At 50.2% G+C, this 20,353-nt stretch overlaps 1 protein-coding gene across 2 annotated transcripts; it reads right to left on the bottom strand.

Moving 5' to 3' along the window:
- Nucleotides 1-1,636: 1,636 nt before the first annotated feature.
- On the bottom strand, nt 1,637-20,005 carry mycbpap (mycbp associated protein). 2 transcript variants are annotated; one of them, XM_066704143.1, is made up of 19 exons: nt 19,839-20,005; nt 12,249-12,364; nt 11,719-11,881; nt 11,363-11,469; nt 11,000-11,183; nt 10,001-10,116; nt 9,706-9,856; nt 9,256-9,374; nt 8,529-8,653; nt 8,066-8,201; nt 7,791-7,983; nt 7,374-7,561; nt 6,999-7,145; nt 6,624-6,731; nt 6,268-6,398; nt 4,727-4,842; nt 4,181-4,338; nt 3,254-3,433; nt 1,637-1,884 (listed from the first exon to the last, which is right to left on the bottom strand). In XM_066704143.1, the coding sequence occupies exons 3-19, from the start codon at nt 11,834-11,836 to the stop codon at nt 1,801-1,803; spliced, it is 2,361 nt and encodes a 786-aa protein (XP_066560240.1). In that variant the 5' UTR covers nt 11,837-11,881; nt 12,249-12,364; nt 19,839-20,005; the 3' UTR covers nt 1,637-1,800. The 2 variants fall into 2 exon arrangements, with proteins under 2 accessions (XP_066560240.1, XP_066560239.1); XM_066704142.1 differs by lacking the exon at nt 19,839-20,005 and adding an exon at nt 18,218-19,406.
- Between the last annotated feature and the right edge of the window lie 348 nt (nt 20,006-20,353).

Genomic DNA, 20,353 nt, shown 5'->3' with positions numbered 1-20,353 from the left:
CAGACGTGCACAGCTAGCGTGGATGTGCGGCTGCAGTTAGGCTGCTGTGTCTGAATCGCAGGAGAGGAAGGTTTCCGATCCCAGGTCACTCTCTCTCTCTCAGGTCCCCCCCCCCCCCACCTCACCTGGTCAGGTTGCTCTCTCCGGTACATTTAGAAACATGAATACAGACTCTCTGACACAAGACATATGACACCCTCTCTCTTCAATCAGTGCTACTGTACAGCACCAGGTTGTTTATATTTACACATTAAAAACACACACATAAAAGCAATAATGACAGATTGTGCGTGTGTGTGTGACGGGGGGGGCGGGTCTAAGGGCTAGGGAATACCTGCAGCTGCGCCCCTCTTTGCTCAGGAGTGGCGGGGCAGGTTTTTCCAGAGAGACGGGCTGCGTTCCTGTGTGTCTCCCAGCTTCCTGCTCTGTGAGGGTGAGGGTGTGTGTAAAGAGAGTGAGAGCTTGGTGCCAGCAGGGCTCAGCTGCACTGTGTCATATCATTGGTCAGGGGTTTCCATAGACCTTCCCACCCATCCCCAGTGCTCTTGCCCTGGACAGGCCAGCTGCCCCACCACACCCTTCCTCCCCCGGGATGGAAGCACCACACAAAGCCAGGACTCGCCCGGCGCTGCCCTGCTGCTGCCGCATAATAAAGCCGCCCCAGGGCCACACAGGTGTGTGAGCAGGCAAACAAAAACACAACAGACAATACAAACCCTGTGAACAGAGCATCAGTGAGAGGAGCACCATGAGAGGAGGAAGAGAGGATGCAACCAATCGGGGCTGAACAGGAATGAGCGCAAAATAACAAACTGGACAACAAAATGAGAGAGGAACGGAGAGAGGGAGAGAAGATGGCGCGGCCTTATCCTGGGCTGGTGATTGATAGGTACCCAGCTGACGGGCAGCAGTTACAGACAGGTGCCCCTCCTCACCCCTCCACACTAAGAGCAGTCTGGGAGCACAGCCAGCTCCCCCCCCCCAGAGAGCAAGCTTCCTGAGGCCACATCACTGAACCTCATAAAGTTTTCATAAGGCTTTTAGCGTGACAAACTGCCCTCCCCCACCCAGCCACGCAGACCTGCACTACTTAACACTACAGCACTAGTCAACACTACAACACTCAGCCCTACACAACATTGTTCAGCTCTACAATACACAGCACCGCACTATACTACACAACACTACACTACTGAGCCCTGCACATCAGGAAAGACAACAATGTATCGCTTATGAAATGAATTTGTGCGACTCTGGGCTGCAATGAAGTGAAACTGTGGCTGGTCTCGCTGGACTGGTTCGGTGAAACATTTCACGGCCTTGTTTTGATCCCCACCCTCTGCCTGCTTCCCGATGGAGGTGATGGGGGACGAGCAAAGGGTTAACCCCTGTACTGCCGATTTCATGAGTGGCGTTTCGTGTTCTTGCACTCGCTTGCTCGACTAGCTGGCAAATACAGAATGTGTGAGAGAGTTGGTTTAATCTGATCCTGCACCTTTTTGGGAGGAGTGTCCGACTGCTGCTGCCGACTCCTGAGACCCCCGGGGTACGAGGCTCCGACACAGGAGACCCCGGCCCCGCTGGCGTTAGACCCCTGTCCCGCCCCTTCGACCCACGCAGTCACCCCAGTGATCAACCTCAGCAGCCCAGCACGGATGCTGCCCTTGCCACCTGTGAGAACAAACCAGCCACGGAGACACAGACAGCAGAACCTGGTCAGAACTTTAATGAGAGTGATGTCATAGCTAGGCCCCCAGGAGAGAGGCTGCTGCTGTGGGGGGTCCAGACGGCCGGTGTGGCTCACAGGAGAGGGGGCTCACTGCTCTTCACCTCCTCACACAGGTCGCTGAGGGACTCCACCATGGCTCCCAGCAGCCCATAGACCTGGGGAGAGCGGGACAGGGGAAGGGTGTCCAACACAGCAGGGTGTCAATAGTATACAGGTGTTGGTCTCATTCATTGCCAAACATATTATAATTATATATATATATATATATATATATAATTACATACACATACATACACACACACACTAAGGAAAAGCCCAAACTGGAGAGTTTGAGAAAGCTCAGCTTAAATTAGGGGTATGGACGCAGGTAGGAATGGTCTGATAGGTGTGTTTATTATAGGGTTTTGAGATATTTAGCTCAATTATACACAAACACAATAAATGTGCAGAGCCCCACCCCTGTGGTGTCACTCAATTGCATCACGTCCTCATTGGCTGTTATTTTTACTGGCTCTCTGTAGCTACAACTTTTGTTCCATTCTCCTTTAAAGATGGTCCAAGTGGGCCGATGGAAACGTCCTTGGCCTTGCAATAGACTGCAGCCTTCAACCAGCCTATTTCCATTAAAAATTAAATTAAATTGATTACATTGCTAAATATGTTTTAGACAAATGTTTAATGGAGATGGTTGAGAAAAAAACGATATATTGACACACAGAAAAGGACAGCGCAGTGAGTACAGCACAGCACACAGAGAGGCGCCGCACTGTGACGCCTGTGTGTTTTCAATGATTCATCAAGTCTCCACACCCGGTCGCTTGCAGTGGAATTTACCTGGCGCTCTGACCCTGCTGAAGTTTGTCGCGTGCACAGGGAGATGGGAGCCGGCCGCCCTGCTTTGTGTGTCAAAGTGCATCAGCACATTCTTGTGGGCTTAATCAGCTTTTCACAGAATCAGACAAAGACTTACAGATATTCATTTATTTATTTGTTGTTGTTGTGGTTATCCCTCGATATCGCATGCCGACTGGCTGTACGAGTGACCGGCGTGCGTCAGGCTGCTTGGGACAGAGCCGCCATGGTGGCAATGGGAGCTGCCCTGCTGGGGCCTCTGGATGGGGGGCCGAGAGCAGATTAGGGACCAGGCTAAACTCACTGTGAAACAGCCCTGTACCAGCCCTGCAGGCCGGGGTCTGTGTGCCTGGCGTTATTAGAAAGGGGCTGGGGGTCGGTGTGCCTGGGGGTATTAGTTGGGGGCTGGGAGGCTGTGTGCCTGGTGTTATTAGCGGGAGGTTAGGGGTCTCAGTGCCTGGCGGTTAAACGCGGGGGGCTGGGGGTCTGTGTGCCTGGTGGTATTAACAGGGGGCTGGGGGAGCAGGTCAGTTGCTGTGGCCTACAAGACTCAGATTTCAGCAACTTTCTCTGAAGGGGGGGCGAGGCGGGGCGAGGCGCAGATGTGTGTGTTTCCTTCTGCCATTGGGGAAAAGTAGGGTGTGTTTGTGTTTGTGTGTGTGAGGGGCTGACCTGGGCATGCAGCTGTTGGCGGTACCGGTCCAGCAGCACTGGGTCCAGTGGCTCGTGTATCTCGGGCAGTTCGCTCTCCAGGCTCTCTGCTGACGACACCAGCTCCTTTGCTGGCCCGGTCGCAGGCTTCCCCACCCTCTTCTCCTCTTGGACCCTCCCCTTCTTACTGGGGGGCCGATCCTGAGGACAGACACAGGCCACATTGAGCACAGCATAGCACTACAGACGGAATATGGCCCGGTGTCAAGTCTGCCCTGCTGTATTGGGCAGGACACTGTGTCAGAACCCCTCGCCGGTCTGTTTACAGCTCTGCTGGGTCTCTCGGTTGTTGTTTTCTCTGCTCCGGTAATGTGGGTAAACAGGGCCCTGACAATGGCCCTTGTTATGCTGCCTAACAAAGCGGGACTGATGTCACCACGGAGTGAATGGCAGGGCCAGGGTCAGGGCCAGGCGGTGACATCACTGTACAGTCACCGGGGGATGGGGGTGCAGTTTTTGTCTCTAGATTGCTGTGAAGTAGGGCACACAAGGTCAGCACATTGCGAACAGTGTGTGTAGCTTCAGCGGCTCTTAAAGGTGTCACTACCAGACCTGGCCTTCTGGCCCCGGTCAAAATTTTTAAACACATAAATTAGGCAGTTTATTCTGTACATATATAATACATTTAAATTGATTGATTGATTGATTGATTGATTCGGAGAGAAATCTGCTGTGCTGTGCATATAATAGCATGTAGACAATAATATGAAATGAACAGTCCCTCTCTATATGACACATGTACACATGAGTGTACAGTCCTATATGCTGGTATAACCCGTATTCTGGCCTGGTGAGAGGAATCTGAGACCAGGCCAGACCCTTTGTTGTGTTGCTCTGTGTGCTGCTGCCCTCTGGTGTCAGTCCACAGTCACTGCAGCCAGCTCTCACCTCCGGCCTGTCCTTGCCTGGCTGCTTCCCAGCTCCTTTCTTCTCCTCCTTGTCCTTCCCAATCCCTCCTTTCTTTTCATCCTTGGACAGCGCTCCTCTCCTGTCCACCTTGTCCTCCCTCTTGGCTTTCCCCGCTCGGCCGGACTCCACTGAGGGCACTGGAGACAGGAATCGAAGCCCGGTAAATTCACTCTTTTACAATACTGACACACAGTGTAGGCCGATGTGTTTTCTAGAGCAGCGTGGGGGGCCATGGGGGATTCGCTCGATTCTGACAGCAGCTTGGTCTCCCACGTCACCCTCCGGCGACACAGAGCTGGAGGGTTTCACTGTGTTTGGCTCCAGCATGAGTCCTGCCATATTAAAAGAAACCCCTCAAAACAGCTGAGCTGTCTGTTTCTGCCCTGTTACCCCTGTCCCAGAGGAGCTCAGCTCTGTCCTGCTGTGCTGTGTGCTGTGTGCTGTGCTTGGTGTTGTGTAGCAGCGGGGCCCTGTGGTGCAGTGAGTAGCATTGTGCATTGTGTGGTGGGGCGGCTCCAGACTCACATGCCTCCTCCTGCAGTTGCTCCCCCCAGGCGTCCCTCTCTGGCAGCCCCAACACCTGCCTTAACAGCGCGGCCTGACTGACCAGCCCGTCCAGCACCTCGCGCCACAGCTGCAGCCTGCAACACACACACACACACATCACTGAGCAATACACACACTCAGCATCACTGAGCAATACACACACAGCATCACTAGGCAACACATAGCAGCACTGAGTAATATCTCACACACACAGAGCAGCACTGAGAAACTGCACACAGCATCACTGAGTAATAATCACGCACACACAGTAATATCACACACATACATACAGCATCACTGAGTAATAATCACGCACACACAGTAATATCACACACATACATACAGCATCACTAAGCAACACACACACAGCAACACTGAGAAACAGCACACACAGTAATATCATTGAGTTATATCACACACACATACAGAGCAGCACTGAGCAATAAACACACGCACACACATACAGAGCAGCACTGAGCAATAAACACACGCACACACATACACATACAGAGCAGCACTGAGCAATAAACACAAACACACACACACAGCAGCACTGAGCAAAAACAGTGGCTACAAGATCAGTATTGCAATACAACAACACACTAAACCACAACACTGAAAAACACTGAAAGCCTGGTGGCTATGGCACGCCGTTGTGACATTTCATCCTTAACCAGATGTTAATAGTATGCATTTTTGATATCAAAAATACAATTGCTGATATTAAGAATTAACTGCCAATTGTTGATATCAACAAATGTATTTTGATATCAGCAATTGTATTTTTGATAACAAAAATGCATACTAATTAACATCTGGTTTCTTTATTTTCAAGGACTGCATAGTAAAAGCCTTGCTGTCAAACAAGCTTTAGAAGTTGAATGTGCAACAAAGAGCTAGAGGAAGTTGGGCTGCTTGCTGCGTTATAGTTGCTCCCCTTCTTCGAAAAAGTCCCACAGTAGATGTTAATAACTCGGAGCACTCAGAATGGCCATCCTCTCGTTGTCAATGTCTGACACTGTTCACTGTTTAACAACCTCAGCAGTAGCCATTCTTTACTGGCATTGTCACTGTTTATTTGTGTGTAGCTCCTTGACAGTTTGTGCCATATGCATTTTATATCAAATGAAAGAACAAATTGTGGCCTTTCATATTGTAAGGGCTAATCGGCTGCCAGAGTAAAAACATAAACTCGAGCATATGTAGTCCTGTACACTTTGAGAAATGGCCGATTTCGAAAGCCTATAGCACGTGTTAAGAAGACCCCACATACGTGAGTAAGACATCGTTTGAAAGCTCCCAGGCTCTAGTTACCGGGTCCGGGTATATTTTGTTGTTTTGATAAACATACAAATTATTTCATACAAGTTGCACATCACCAGATGTTAATTAGTATGCATTTCAGATATCAAAAATACAGTTTTTGATATCAACAACAGCAGATCATTCTTGATATCAGAAATAGTATTTTTTATATCAGAAAATATAAATTTTACGCTCAGATCCCCCCCGTGTCTGACCCGGTGAGGTGCAGCAGGTCAGGCTGGGTGTGTATCGGGGGCTGACACAGCTGCAGGACCAGGGCATTGAGCTGCCCAAGCGCCGCCTCCCGCCGGACCCCCTCCTCGTCGTCAGTCATCGCCAGCATGGCCTGTGGGGAGATAGCCAGTGACACACACATCACACACGGCGCCACAGCCAGCGACACACACGTCACACACAGCAGCACACGTTCAGAAACATGTCAGACATGGCAACACACGTTCAGAAACACATGAATCACAGTAAGACACGTTCAAAAACACATCAGACATGGTGAGTGGCCGCCTGGCTTCACAAGGGTGACTGTGGTGTGAGACACGGAGCTCAGACTGACCTCTCTGAAGTGGGGTATGGACAGGTCCCAGGGCTCAGTGACCTCTGACCCTACACACTCCTCCCACAGCCGGTTCAAGCTCTGCACCACCATGTGGTCATACTGCAGCTTCACGTTAGCACAAAAATACATAAATACATGAATAAACAAACAAACACAAATATGAACCCCCCCACCCACCGCAGTTTAACTGCTCAGTGGTGAAACGACAAGCTCGACTCAACTGGACGACACATCCCCTACCAACAGCACCCCTAACCCCGTGGGCCAGCAGACTCAGTTAGGAAGACAGGGTAGGTATGGTCTGGAGAGTTAATGCTTGTTTAGAGTGCGTGCCGGTGGCGGCTGGTGTCGCAGTGCCGCTGTGCCGGGTACCTGTGGGTTCTGCTGGCAGAAGCTCTGCTCCTCTGTGACGTACAGCTCGGGGGGGGAGCCTGGCCTCTCTGGCGTCCGCACCCCCTGCAGCACCTCCCTCAGGATCTGCTCCGCCACCGTCTCTGCCTCCCGTCTCTGCAGCTCCCTCTGAGACACACAGGGTCAGAGGTCACACTGGCGCACACGCACACGCACATACATACATACATACATACATACCAGACACACACACACACACAAAACACAAACACAGTCATGGAAAATAGAGACACACACATACAATCACAAAATGGACACACACGCATGCAAAAACACGTGACCACACCCACACACCCACACACACACACAGCTGTCCTGGCTCTCTACTGCCCCCACCTGCAGAGCCTCCCTGGCGTCGGCCGTCTTGTCCTGGTGCAGCGCAACGCCCCTCAGGGTGACCTGCAGCACCGCGCCCCCCAGCAGCACAGGGTGGGGGTTCAGGGCCCAGACCTCGCTGAAGACCCCCGGTCGCTGGGACTTGAAGGTGAAGAGGATCTGCTGGGTGTCACCGGGCAGGATGACCCCTGAGACACAGCGCCACAGTGAGTTGGCGCGGTGGGGGGGGCTGTGCACTAGCACTCATCTGCACTGCGTGTGTAGTACTGTACTGTGTGTAGCATCTGTACTGTGCGTGCTGCAGTGGCAGTCACCTACACTGTGTGTGTAGCACTGGCACTCGGCCACGCTGTGTGTGTAGCGCTGGCACTCGGCCAGAGGTGTTAGTCAGTGAGGGGCGGCGCAGGGCGGGCTGACCTGGGCTGGAGTTGAAGTAGAAGTTCTGCTTGTGGACGTCTCTCGGGTTTGGGCGGAAGCTGTGGGGGATGGGGAGGCGCTGCCAGCTGTAGTAGATGGCCGTGCTGCCGTCGTTGCTCAGCTCCAGGTGGGATGAGGCCTGGTCCCCGGCCATCGCCTCAAAGGTCAGCCTGGCCGCCACGCCCACCTCACCCTGCGGAGACAGACGGCATGGTCACCCGGGGAGGCGGGACGGTACGGTCACCCAGAGGGACTGTCAGTACAGGACCGAGTACCTTGTGTGAGGAGCAGCTGCCGATCCAGCGAGCTGGCTGGCCACAGAACTGCAGGGAGGGAAGCAGCAGTGCCTCCATCATCACATCAGGGTAGTCAGCCAGCGGGTCTCTGTCAGGGCTGTCTGCCAGCGGGTCTCTGGAACGACACACCCACATGTCACATGACCACCGCAGCATGTCACTTCAACAGTAAATACAACAGCTTCTCCCTTAACCAGTGGATTTCATGGTATTGTATCGTAATACATTGTACTGTAATGTACTAAACTAAGATAAACTAAGGCAATCCAAAGTAAACACTAAGCGAAGCTGAGGGGAAAAGAAACTGCAGGGGTTACACAGCTGAGCCCCTGAGCGATGAACACGACAAACACCATCAGGACCCCACACTGATTCGTAATGGCTTCCCCGACCCTTCACTGAGAAATGAATGATGGGCGTCGGTGCACAGGGCAGGCCTTACTGGGTCTCCGGTTCCTCTGGACCCTGCGGCCCCTCCTGGGTGACCTGCTCCTGGAGAGGACAGCACTCTGCAGAGACGCAGGTGAACGGCTGACCTGAGCCAATGACCTCCAGCCCATCGATCTCCTGCGCAGAGAGAGAGGGACAGGGAGAGAGAGAGAGGGGGACGGGACAGGGAGGGAGAGGGGGGGACAGGGAGAGAGGGAGAGAAGGAGAGAAGGAGTAGGAGAGAGGGGGGGATAGGGGACAGGGAGGGAGGGAGGGAGAGAGAGAGGGGGACAGGGAGGCGGGGGGCAGGGAGAGAGGATGAGAAGAAGGAGAGAGGGGGATGGGGCACAGGGAGGGAGAGGGGGGGAGCAGGGAGAGAGACAGGGACAGGGGACAGGGAGGGAGAGAGAAAGGGGGACCCCGAAGAAGAAGAGAGGAAGAGGAATAGGAGCTTAGAGTCTTATCCCACAGGAGGTTCAGACTGAAGGATAAGTGAGCTGTTGGATCTTTCTCTGAGCTAAAAAAACAATCAGTCCACTAATCAATCACTAATCAATCCATTTATATTTATATAGATATGTGCAAGTGTGTGTGTGTGTGTGTGTGTGTGTGTGTGTGTGTGTGTGTGTGTGTGTGTGTGTGTGTGTGTGTGTGTGTGTGTGTGTGTGTGTGTGTGTGTGTGTGTGTGTGTGTGTGTGTGTGTGTGTGTGTGTGTGTGTGTGTGTGTGTCCAGGGTGTACCGGCTGGCTGAAGTCCAACTCCTGCAGGACAGCCCGCAGCTCCTGGCGCCGCTGCTGCAGGTACAGGCTCTGGTCCCAGCCCCGGGGGCGCCGGTCCACTTCTCCTGGGAGGATGTTGCCTGGGTAGAACCAGGGGAGCGCACTGGGGTCAGAGGGCACCTCACAGCCAGGTCGGACTGACCTGTGCTGCTTGAGGCCGACTCATTTTAAACCGTGAGCTTCATTTCAGTTCAGAGATTATATATAAATTGTGCTTCCTCTGTTTAGTGTTAAATTTCCCTTATCAGATAAGTTATTTTTAGCTTTTCATATTCTAGAATATCTGTGGTGTGTTGTGTATACCTGTCTCTCTCTCTCTCTCTCTTTATGCATACCTGTCTCTCTCTCTGTGTTGTGTACCTGTGTGTGTCTCTCTCTCTCTCTGTCTGTGTGTGTGTGTGTTGTGCATACCTGTCTCCAGGCGCAGGCTGCGGGGTTGCCCGATGTGTGCAATAGGCTCTAGGTTCCCCCTCTCTCTCTGGCTCAGGGTGGCTGTGATGCCGCTCAGCTCGTCCCCAAGGCGCAGGGGCAAACTCCAGAACTCACTACCCACACGGAGCCCCTGCAGACAACACAGCACAGTGACAACACACAACACAGCACACTGACCCTCCATCAACACACAACACAGCACAACAACCACCCCGTCAAGACAACACAGCGTGCATGTGTATGTGATTGTAGCCCCTTCCCCGCTACTCCCCACCTGGCCGTCCTGCAGAGCTGGGAGCCCACGGCTGATCAGCTCCCTCTGCTCCTGCATTGCCCGGAATCCCCCCGCCTGGTTCATCACCAGCTCCGGCACCGGCTTCTGCAGCAGCCCTGCAACACACAGCACAGAGCGTGAGGGGTGCGCCGGGCACACGGCTGTCACAAAGGTGCTGCTTTAAACACTCAGACACCTTGCTGTCTGGGGATGGCAAGTCAATAATAAGCAAGTGTATCTTGTATTTAGTTGAGATCTGGTTCTTGCCCGCCATGGAACTGCCGTGGCCCCGCTGTGTGTGTGTGTGTGTGTGTGTGTTTGTGTGTATGGTCAGTATTTTGCACTGAGTCGTAGAAGATGGGGGAACTGCGATATTTCCACATATTTGACACTTTTATTCAGTCCTTTATTTTATCATCTATCAGTCAGAGCAGGGTGGTTCATTTTCCTCTCTCTCTTCTCTAGGTTTTACAGATCTTTCCGAGGCGTTTGGTGCAGTGAGAGCAACGTCCCTCCTCCCGAGTCGCGGTGCTGAGAGCTGCCCGTCTGAGAGGCCAGCGTGGGAAGCGCAGTGTTGTTGTGCACTTAATTGCCTAACAGCGCCAGAGTCATGCACACGAGGACCAGGCTACCTGCTGGAGTGGTGACCCGAGGATTACACAACCCGGTGAGCAACACAAACATCGGTGTGTCTCCACCGCTGCCCAGACACAACACGGCGCTCGACCAGAAAAAAGAAAAAGAAAAATGAAGCTAAGTGCCTGTAGTGACACTTGTATGCAAACACTAAATGATGCGGCACTGTGTGCTGGAGAGCAGAGGCTGCTCGCTGGGCTGCGTGGCAAGAGCAGAGCCAAGGGTCTCCTCACACACAAGTGACAAGCAGGGCATAAGAAGCATCACGTGTCCTGCAGTGTGAGCCCTGAAACACAGTGTGAGTGGTGGGGTCCCTGCGGTTCGGCTGGGCAGGCAGGAGGTGCGGTGGCAGGGGGAACTCACGAGACAGGAAGTCCTGCTGGCGGCGGCGCTCGGCCATGTGGCGCTCCCAGTGGCGCAGGGCGTGGCTCTGTGGCTCGGCCGGGCTGGGCGAGTCTGCGAGGGTCGCTTCTGCCCGCTGACTGTCTGACCACATGGCTTCCTCTGGGCCGCGCATTGCTGAGGCTGATGGCACCCGCTTTGCCAACTGAGGGACACACAGATACACAGAAACTGAGGGACACACAGACACACACACACACACTGAGGGACATGCAAAAACACACATTCACATTGAGGGAGACACAAACATACCCACTGAGGGACACACATTGAGGGATATATACACACTGAGGGACACACTCTGGGTAGACAGTACTCCCTCACCTCAGTGTCTCCCCTGGCCTCCGCCTGCCTCTTAAAGTCCACCAGGCTTCCCAGGATGCTGTGTGGCAGCACCATTCCTTGGGCGTCGAAACGAGGTCCCCCAGGACCTACCATAGAAACACAGCAAGCCAGAACGGTCAGGGGTCAGACAGGACAGAGCCCCCACTGAGCCCGAGAGTCAGGGCTCGAAAAGCAAACTTTTACACACAAAAAATACAAAACCTCTCTGTGTCTTCTCACTGCTAATGAGGTCACAGTGATGCAGTGCTGACTTGTCCGTTTCAGTTCAGCGTCATCCCCTTTTTTACATGAGGTTTAATTATTATCAAGTCCCCCAGCCCCCCGGCCTCTTGTACCCGTGTAGTCCAGCAGCTGTACTGGGGCGTCTGGGGGGATGGGTCTGGCCACTGTAACTTTCACCCTCCTCCTCTCATCCAGCACCGGCCGGCTGCGGCGCACCAGCACCCTGGTCATCACAGGGGGCGCGCCGTGGCCCTGGGGTGGGCTGGACTCCCGCAGCTACAGGCAGGACAGCAGCAGAGAGGGGAGGAGCGGGAGAAGGCCGTGGAGACATCAGAGTGCAGGTATGTGTATGTGTGCCTGCTTGAACGTGTGTGTATGTGTGTGCGAGTGTGTCTGCGTGTGAGTGCGTGAGTGAGTCTGTGTGTGAGTGAGTGTGCAGCAGACAACGCTCGCATGACATGGAAGCAAGATGCTGTTTTTCAGCTTTTGTTCTTTTCCTTTTCTCGTGATGTATAAATAAAAGCTCAAGACACATCACCACTATGCCCCCATTTCTGCGTCAACCCTGAGCTGATCACGAGGCTCAACGCTGATGAGAAACAGGGCGTGCAATTCTACACAGAGTTCTCCCACACACACCCACCTTCTCCAGGTCCTCTTCTCGAATGGCCAGAGCCTGGATGTCCTCACCTTTCAAAGTGGCACTCTGGGGTTGCTCCTCTGAGATCGGAGACGCTTCCTCCTTCAGACGCTTCTTCTCTGAAACACACGAGATCAGCGGAGGACTTGTGCGGGGGGTACCAGGAAACAGTGTTTAATCAGTGATCTGAGGGGGAGGGGACTCGGTGGGGGGGGATTGCGATCGATACTGGGATGAAGAAGTATCCCAGTTCACGTCAGGTCAAGCCCCCCCGTTCCCCGGTGTGAGGACTGAGCGTGGTCTCGGACACGCCTGGGTCCCAGAGAGACAGCGGAAATCAGCCAGGCTTCTCCCGACATGGAGGAGAACCTCACACTGGACACGTATGCTACTGAACATGCTGCTACAGCCGGACACCGGAGATGAGGTGTGGATTCCGGATTCCAAATCATGCGTGTTGGGGAATTACGAAAAAAATGCCAACTGCATCATAATGGGAAATCAGAATTGCATAACTGTCAGCCAGACTGACCATCAGCTGATGTTAACCCCCCCCACCACCCCCACCACTGCACTGCGCTCCTCACCAGCTGTCTGCAGGGGAGAGTAACCGGCATCTCCATGGGAAACGCAGGAGTGCTGTTATGCAACGAAGAGTGAAGTTTCATCACTGACACAGGCAGTGGTTTCCATGGGGACGGTACTTTCTTTGCTTTTCATGTTTCTCTTCTCCAATGTACCTTATTTTCCACACCCTTCAGCTGCTGAGAACAGACAGTCCTGCTTGTATCGATCAGGTCTGCATGCTCTGTGACTGAGGGGCTGGCACATGTGCAGTAACGGCGCTGCTCCGGCTCCCATTGTCTGGACCTTCACAGCGACCTTGGTGTTAATGCAGACAGGCAGAGGGAGCAGGGGGGGGGGTGGGGGTAGTGTTCCCGAGTAGACAGTCGCTCTCCACACTAAGTCTGCACATTCACACGAGAACTGTGCGCACTGGCGACGGGGACACAGTGACCAGACCGAGGCAGCCTGTCCCCCAGTCCTGCTGCTGGGCTGTTCCACTACCCCTGTAGCCTCCCCTTGCCTGCCCCCGGGCAAAGCTCGTCCTGGGCCTGGCGTGTGGATGGGGAGGCGGGGGCTGCTATGCCTGGTGCAATACTGAAGAGAAATATGAGCTGCTATTGTATTACACTGCAGCTTCTGAGCTGCTGCTGTTACACTCGATGACTCCCTCCCTAAACTGTACTGCTGCTACTTAGATTACATAAGAAAGTTTACAAACGAGAGGAGGCCATTCGACCCATCGTGCTCGTTTGGTTTCCATTAATAACTAAGTGATCCAAGGATCCTATCCAGTCTATTTTTAAATGTTCCCAAATTTTCAGTTTCAACCACATCGCTGGGGAGTTTGTTCAGATTGTGACAACTCTCTGTGTGAAGAAGTGTCTCCCGTTTTCTGTTTTGAATGCCTTGAAGCATTAGTACCTCATTTATCCTGATCTCTCTTAGGGTTTGACTGGACTGGTTGTTAACCTGTGGCATGTTATCTGTTTTTTCTTTTGTAAAAACCTCTGTGAAATATTCATTCTTGTTCATTTTCCAAGATACTTAAATTTTTGCCCTTTATCTGTTTCACTCCCTCCTTTATTGACCTCTTGCTGTTATAGTATTTAAAAAAGCTCTTAGCATTAGTTTTAGCTCCAAGAGCTGTTTCTTTCTATTTCCCGATCCCTTTCTTAAGATCTTTTTGCAGCTCATCATATTCTTTGTATTTTGTTTAGTCTCTATCCCTTTTTTATGCACTATACAAAGTTTTCTTTCTTTTGATATTTTTTTGCATACTTCTCAAGTAATATATTCTTAAAATATAACCATCCATTTTCAACTGAATCTGTATCCAGTGTGCTCCAGTCTACCTCCTTTAAGTGCCACCTCATACCTTCAAGGTTTGCTTTTCTAAAATTGTAGACCATTGTTTTAGACTTGGTCCTTGTTTTATGAAAGAATGCCTCAAAACTAACCATATTGTGATCACAATTTGCCATTGGTTCTCTGACTAGTGTCCCTCTAACTCTATTTTGGTCATTTGAAAATATCAAGTCAATGCCTGCACTCTCCCTGGTTGATTCCCTGATGAATCGAGTTAGAAAGCAGTCATCTCAACTATTTATATTTCTGCTTCTCTAGTCCCAACCAGGCTTTCCCAGTCTATGTTTGAGAAATTTAATTTAAATCCTTGCTACATGCAGTCCTGATTACACTGTACAATGCAACATCTTGCTGAATATCTGAGTTGGGTGGTCTGTAACATAATCCTACCACTAATCCTCTGTATCTTTTGTTCAAAAGTTTAACCCACAAAGATTCTGTTTCGTTACTAGGATCTAATTTGAGTTGTTCTGCCTCAATGTCATTTTTCACATATAATGCTACCCCACCACCTCTTCGATTATGCCTGTCTCTCCTAAACTGTGTGTATCCTTTCAACTTGTATTCATCTCCATCATTTTCTGTAAGCCATGTTTCTGTCACTCCTACAACATCATAGTCACACGCCAGCACTGTGGCTTCTAGGTCTAACATCTTGTTTCTTATACTCCTGGCATTGAGATACAAACATTTCAGGACTTTCCTACTAGTAGTTTTCTTTTCTTAGTGGAACATCTCCCATTTCAGAGCTCCTTGCACCCCCTTGTCCCTAGTTTAAAAAACAGACAATCACTGATATCAATCTGCACGCGACTATAAAAAATATATACATTATGGTTACACTTTCATAGACTATCTGACATCCTCTCAAAAGATGCCTGCCAATAACAACTACAGTCTTATTATTCCGATCTGAAATCACTCCTGTCACAGCTATAAGAAGATTTGGTGTTTCTCCCTGTAATTTCACAATTATTAACAGGCAGGCCCTGTCATTAACTGTACAAACTCTCTATGAACATAAATATGAGCACAAAATGAGGGGGAAGCGTAATGAGTAATTGACGGCGGGGGTCTGAGGGACCTCCCCCAGACATGCTTGAAAATTGGAGACCTGAAATTCCCGATTTTGACTAATTTCAGAGTCGAAAAACTTAGCTCCATGAAATGAGACAGATTTTTACTCAAACATATCTTTGCTTCAGAGGCACACATCACTATTGGACACATCCAGTGAAAAATCACACATCAACCGACATTAGACAAACTAGACGCGGTTTGTGGTGCTTGTCAATCACAGAGCTCTGTAATTGATGCACAACTTTTGATTTGTGCGCCTGCTACAAATATGCGTCTCCATTGGAAATCAGCTGTTACCGCTGCCGGTGCAGGAGTTTCTAGGTGAATGCAGGTCTCCTGTTGTCATCAATAACATCTCCATGAATTAGTTTGAGGTCCTTATTTAAGTACAGTTGCGCCCGGCACATTAAGTCTTTATTCTGTCATAGTGATGCGCAAATATGTTTTGAGTAGTTTTAGCGCCCTGAATTTTGGTCCCCTGTTGCTGTCCTGACTGGTATGGTATTTGACAACGTTACAGTGAGGAAAAAAAGTATTTGATCCCCTGCTGATTTTGTACGTTTGCCCACTGACAAAGAAATGATCAGTCTATAATTTTAATGGTAGGTGTATTTTAACAGCGAGAGACAGAATAACAACAACAAAATCCAGAAAAACGCATTTCAAAAAAGTTATAAATTGATTTGCATGTTAATGAGGGAAATAAGTATTTGATCCCATATCAATCAGCAAGATTTCTGGCTCCCAGGTGTCTTTTATGCCAACTACAAGAAACGTCTGACCTCTGTGATTGCCAGCAAGGGTTTTGCCACCAAGTACTAAGTCGAAGGGGTCAAATACTTATTTCCGTCATTAACATGCAAATCAATTTATAACTTTTTTGAAATGCGTTTTTCTGGATTTTGTTGTTGTTATTCTGTCTCTCACTGTTAAAATACACCTACCATTAAAATTATAGACTGATCATTTCTTTGTCAGTGGGCAAACATACAAAATCAGCAGGGGATCAAATACTTTATTCCCTCACTGTAAGTGACATAACCCTCCGACAAAATACCGTAAGGGGTGTAATACTGTACTGTGGTACTCTGTGCCCCCCTCCCAAATACGTTATAGTAACCCCAGTGTAACAACAATCCTAAATCAGAGAAGAATTTTAGGTTTACACTTACTTAGCAGGGAAAAACTTGATGATGGGGAATACCTTAAAGAACATGCGCAGTGCAGAACAATGGGCAGTTATACAATACAATACAATACAAGGCATGATTCAGATCTGCAGCCCGTGAGCCGCGGGCAGATAAAGGCTGATTGACAGCCAAGTCTTACACAACCCCGCAGTGTCCGAGGGGATGCGCTGAAACTCCGCTGGCTACACTTCAAACCCTCCCACCGCTTGGCCACACTTGCAACAGTAACACTCGGCAGTTGCAGGCCATTGTTGCGCGGAGGAGTCGCACATTTATAGCTGCTTGAAATGTGTGCTCGTAAGCGGCGCGGGCGGAGACGGGTTTTACTGCAGCAGTCACGATTCGTGATGCTTCACACGGAAGTCCACTCCTGAGCAACAATGGGCATCTCTCCGAGGTGCATTTGCATTTATTATTTCGACAATATTCTTTTAAATAATCACACATATTTGGGTAGGTTATTAACTTCAGAATTAAAATAATAAGGTCTATTAAAACTATGGTTGGACTGCAACAGCTACCCAACCCTGGTCTTGGAGGAGCCCCTATCCTGATGGTTTTTGTTCCAACTGAGCTCTCAATTACTTAACTGAACCCCTAATTGATCTAATAATTTCCTAAGCCTTTTAATTATTTTAAACACTAGGGGGCTTTGAGTTAAGTATAGAATTGAATAAAGAGCTTATGATATAACTTTTGTATTGCAGTTTAAAAAGTCAAATATAAGCAGGTTGTTACTTCAATTAAGTAATAGAGTGCTATTTTGGAACAAAAACAGCTAGAAGCTGCTCCAAGAACAGGGTTGTATATATGTATGTAGCCTACACATAGGCCTACATATATATACAGGGTAGTTTGTATACACATATGTACATATATATTAGTCAGATTAGTCAGTCAGATCTAAAGGGCTCCTCGGACATGAATATCAAAGCATTTCCTTTTTTTTTTTTTTTTTTACGGAATTGAAGCTTTTCGACTGTTTTTAGTTTTCCGACCTAAAATCAGAAACAGTGGGAAACACCAATTCCGACCTTTCGGGAAATATCATGCAAATGATGCGAATGCCTAATTAGCATACAAAGCTGTAAACGGGTAGTTTCCGACAATACAATACCCGCCTGTTTCAAGCTGTCCTAATGGACTGTGTGAAGTGCCCTTGAAACTACAGAGAGGGCTGGGTATCCATTTAAATGATCTAAACATCAGCTCAGGTCCCTGTCCATTTCAAATATATGATTGTTGATTTCAACCACGGTGTCCTCTATGGATTGCACTGTAATGAAATGATAGGTAGTGATTTCTGTGCCTCAGCAGGTCGTGTGCGCATTGCCTCGCCGCTGACTCACTATCCTGCAGACTGGATGAGACGGGTCTGTCTGTCACTGGCACTGCTTTGATGGTGGGAGGACGTTTTGCTGCTTTCTTAAGCCAAGCGTTTCTTTTATTACCATTATTCTTTTGGGGTCTAATTGTTCACCATAAAACTGCTTTGGCTACATTACTGCACTCATTTACTTGTTCGTTTGCTTCCCCTCCATCATCGAAGCACTCCCTCTCTCAAATACATGCATTTCTTATTGGGTTACAATCCTATTCATGTATGTGTTTTAGTAATTGCATTTAAGTGCAAACTTGCACATGTGGCAGAAATGCATTATATCTGAACACTTAACAGAACGACAGTGGTGCACCTGTTCACCTATGTGTACTCGTGTCTCTGTGGACGGTGCGCAGGTGCGGGGGTCTCGGCTCGGGCGCAGGACATACCTGGCGGTGTGCGCGGTCTCGACTCCTTCCTGCCCGGCTTCCCCGCGGGTTTGCCCACGCTGGCCATGCCGTCCCTGTGCTCAGTGTGTTTCCAGTGCGCTCAGTGTGTGTTCAGTGTGTTTCCAGTGCGCTCAGTGTGTGTTCAGTGTGTTCAGTGTGTTCAGTGCGCTCAGTGTGTGTTCAGTGTGTTTCCAGTGCGCTCAGTGTGTGTTCAGTGTGTTCAGTGTGTGTTCAGTGCGCTCAGTGTGTGTTCAGTGTGTTCAGTGTGTTCAGTGTGTGTTCAGTGCGCTCAGTGTGTGTTCAGTGTGTTCAGTGCGCTCAGTGTGTGCTCAGTGTGTTTCCAGTGCGCTCAGTGTGTGTTCAGTGTGTTTCCAGTGCGCTCAGTGTGTGTTCAGTGTGTTTCCAGTGCGCTCAGTGTGTGTTCAGTGTGTTTCCAGTGCGCTCAGTGTGTGTTCAGTGTGTTTCCAGTGCGCTCAGTGTGTGTTCAGTGTGTTCAGTGTGTGTTCAGTGCGCTCAGTGTGTGTTCAGTGTGTTCAGTGCGCTCAGTGTGTGTTCAGTGCGCTCAGTGTGTGTTCAGTGTGTTCAGTGCGCTCAGTGTGTGCTCAGTGTGTTTCCAGTGCGCTCAGTGTGTGTTCAGTGTGTGTTCAGTGCGCTCAGTGTGTGTTCAGTGTGTTTCCAGTGCGCTCAGTGTGTGTTCAGTGTGTTCAGTGCGCTCAGTGTGTGTTCAGTGCGCTCAGTGTGTGTTCAGTGTGTTTCCAGTGCGCTCAGTGTGTGTTCAGTGTGTTCAGTGTGTGTTCAGTGTGTTCAGTGCGCTCAGTGTGTGTTCAGTGTGTTTCCAGTGCGCTCAGTGTGTGTTCAGTGTGTTCAGTGTGTGTTTCCAGTGCGCTCAGTGTGTGTTCAGTGTGTGTTCAGTGCGCTCAGTGTGTGTTCAGTGTGTTTCCAGTGCGCTCAGTGTGTGTTCAGTGTGTTCAGTGCGCTCAGTGTGTGTTCAGTGTGTGTTCAGTGCGCTCAGTGTGTGTTCAGTGTGTTCAGTGCGCTCAGTGTGTGTTCAGTGTGTTCAGTGCGCTCAGTGTGTGTTCAGTGTGTGTTCAGTGCGCTCAGTGTGTGTTCAGTGTGTGTTCAGTGCGCTCAGTGTGTGTTCAGTGTGTTTCCAGTGCGCTCAGTGTGTGTTCAGTGTGTTCAGTGCGCTCAGTGTGTGTTCAGTGTGTTCAGTGCGCTCAGTGTGTGTTCAGTGTGTGTTCAGTGCGCTCAGTGTGTGTTCAGTGTGTTTCCAGTGCGCTCAGTGTGTGTTCAGTGTGTTCAGTGCGCTCAGTGTGTGTTCAGTGTGTGTTCAGTGCGCTCAGTGTGTGTTCAGTGTGTTTCCAGTGCGCTCAGTGTGTGTTCAGTGTGTTCAGTGTGTGTTCAGTGCGCTCAGTGTGTGTTCAGTGTGTTCAGTGCGCTCAGTGTGTGTTCAGTGTGTTTCCAGTGCGCTCAGTGTGTGTTCAGTGTGTTCAGTGCGCTCAGTGTGTGTTCAGTGTGTTTCCTGGGTGCTGTTGTTGTGTAACAGCACTAAATCCCCGACACTCACAGGCCGCAGCACAGCGCGTTATTATTGACAACAACAGTAATCAACACGACTCACGAGCGATGACTGGACACCTCGACCTTATTGCTGAGCTGCTGCTGCTGCTGCTGCTGCTGCTCTCGTTGTTCTGTGTATTTTAAGCCCGGTTGCTCTGTGTTCTCCTACATTTATGTGTTTTAAACTCAAAACACAAACTGTGCGGCGTGTCCGCGTCGCGGTGTCCATGGCAACGCCAGGGCACTTCCGCCAGGGCACTTCCGCCAGGGCCCACGTGTGTCAGAGTGACAGCTGATCTCAGAGACTGATCGTCACTGAAACGGTGTTTGTTATCATTGCTGTAATCCGTTGGCAATGCCAGAGCGCTGGTGTCTCGCCAATAAAGCAACTTGCATGGAACATATCTGTGAGTTCAACACACTGGGGTGTTAGTGCTGTGAGGAGAGGGAAGCCTGTGCACAAGCATGACTAACCATATTACTACTGCTGCTCCGACACCGAGAGACCCGCACAACCGCACTGTACAACTATAATTACATATCAGATACAACGGGCGGATTGTTCTTCCCACGCCA

This window comes from Amia ocellicauda, chromosome 5 (assembly GCF_036373705.1).
Source record: "Amia ocellicauda isolate fAmiCal2 chromosome 5, fAmiCal2.hap1, whole genome shotgun sequence".
NCBI lineage: Eukaryota > Metazoa > Chordata > Actinopteri > Amiiformes > Amiidae > Amia > Amia ocellicauda.
The sequence above is the reverse complement of the archived record's forward strand: the minus strand, read 5'-3'. Positions and strand labels throughout refer to the sequence as shown.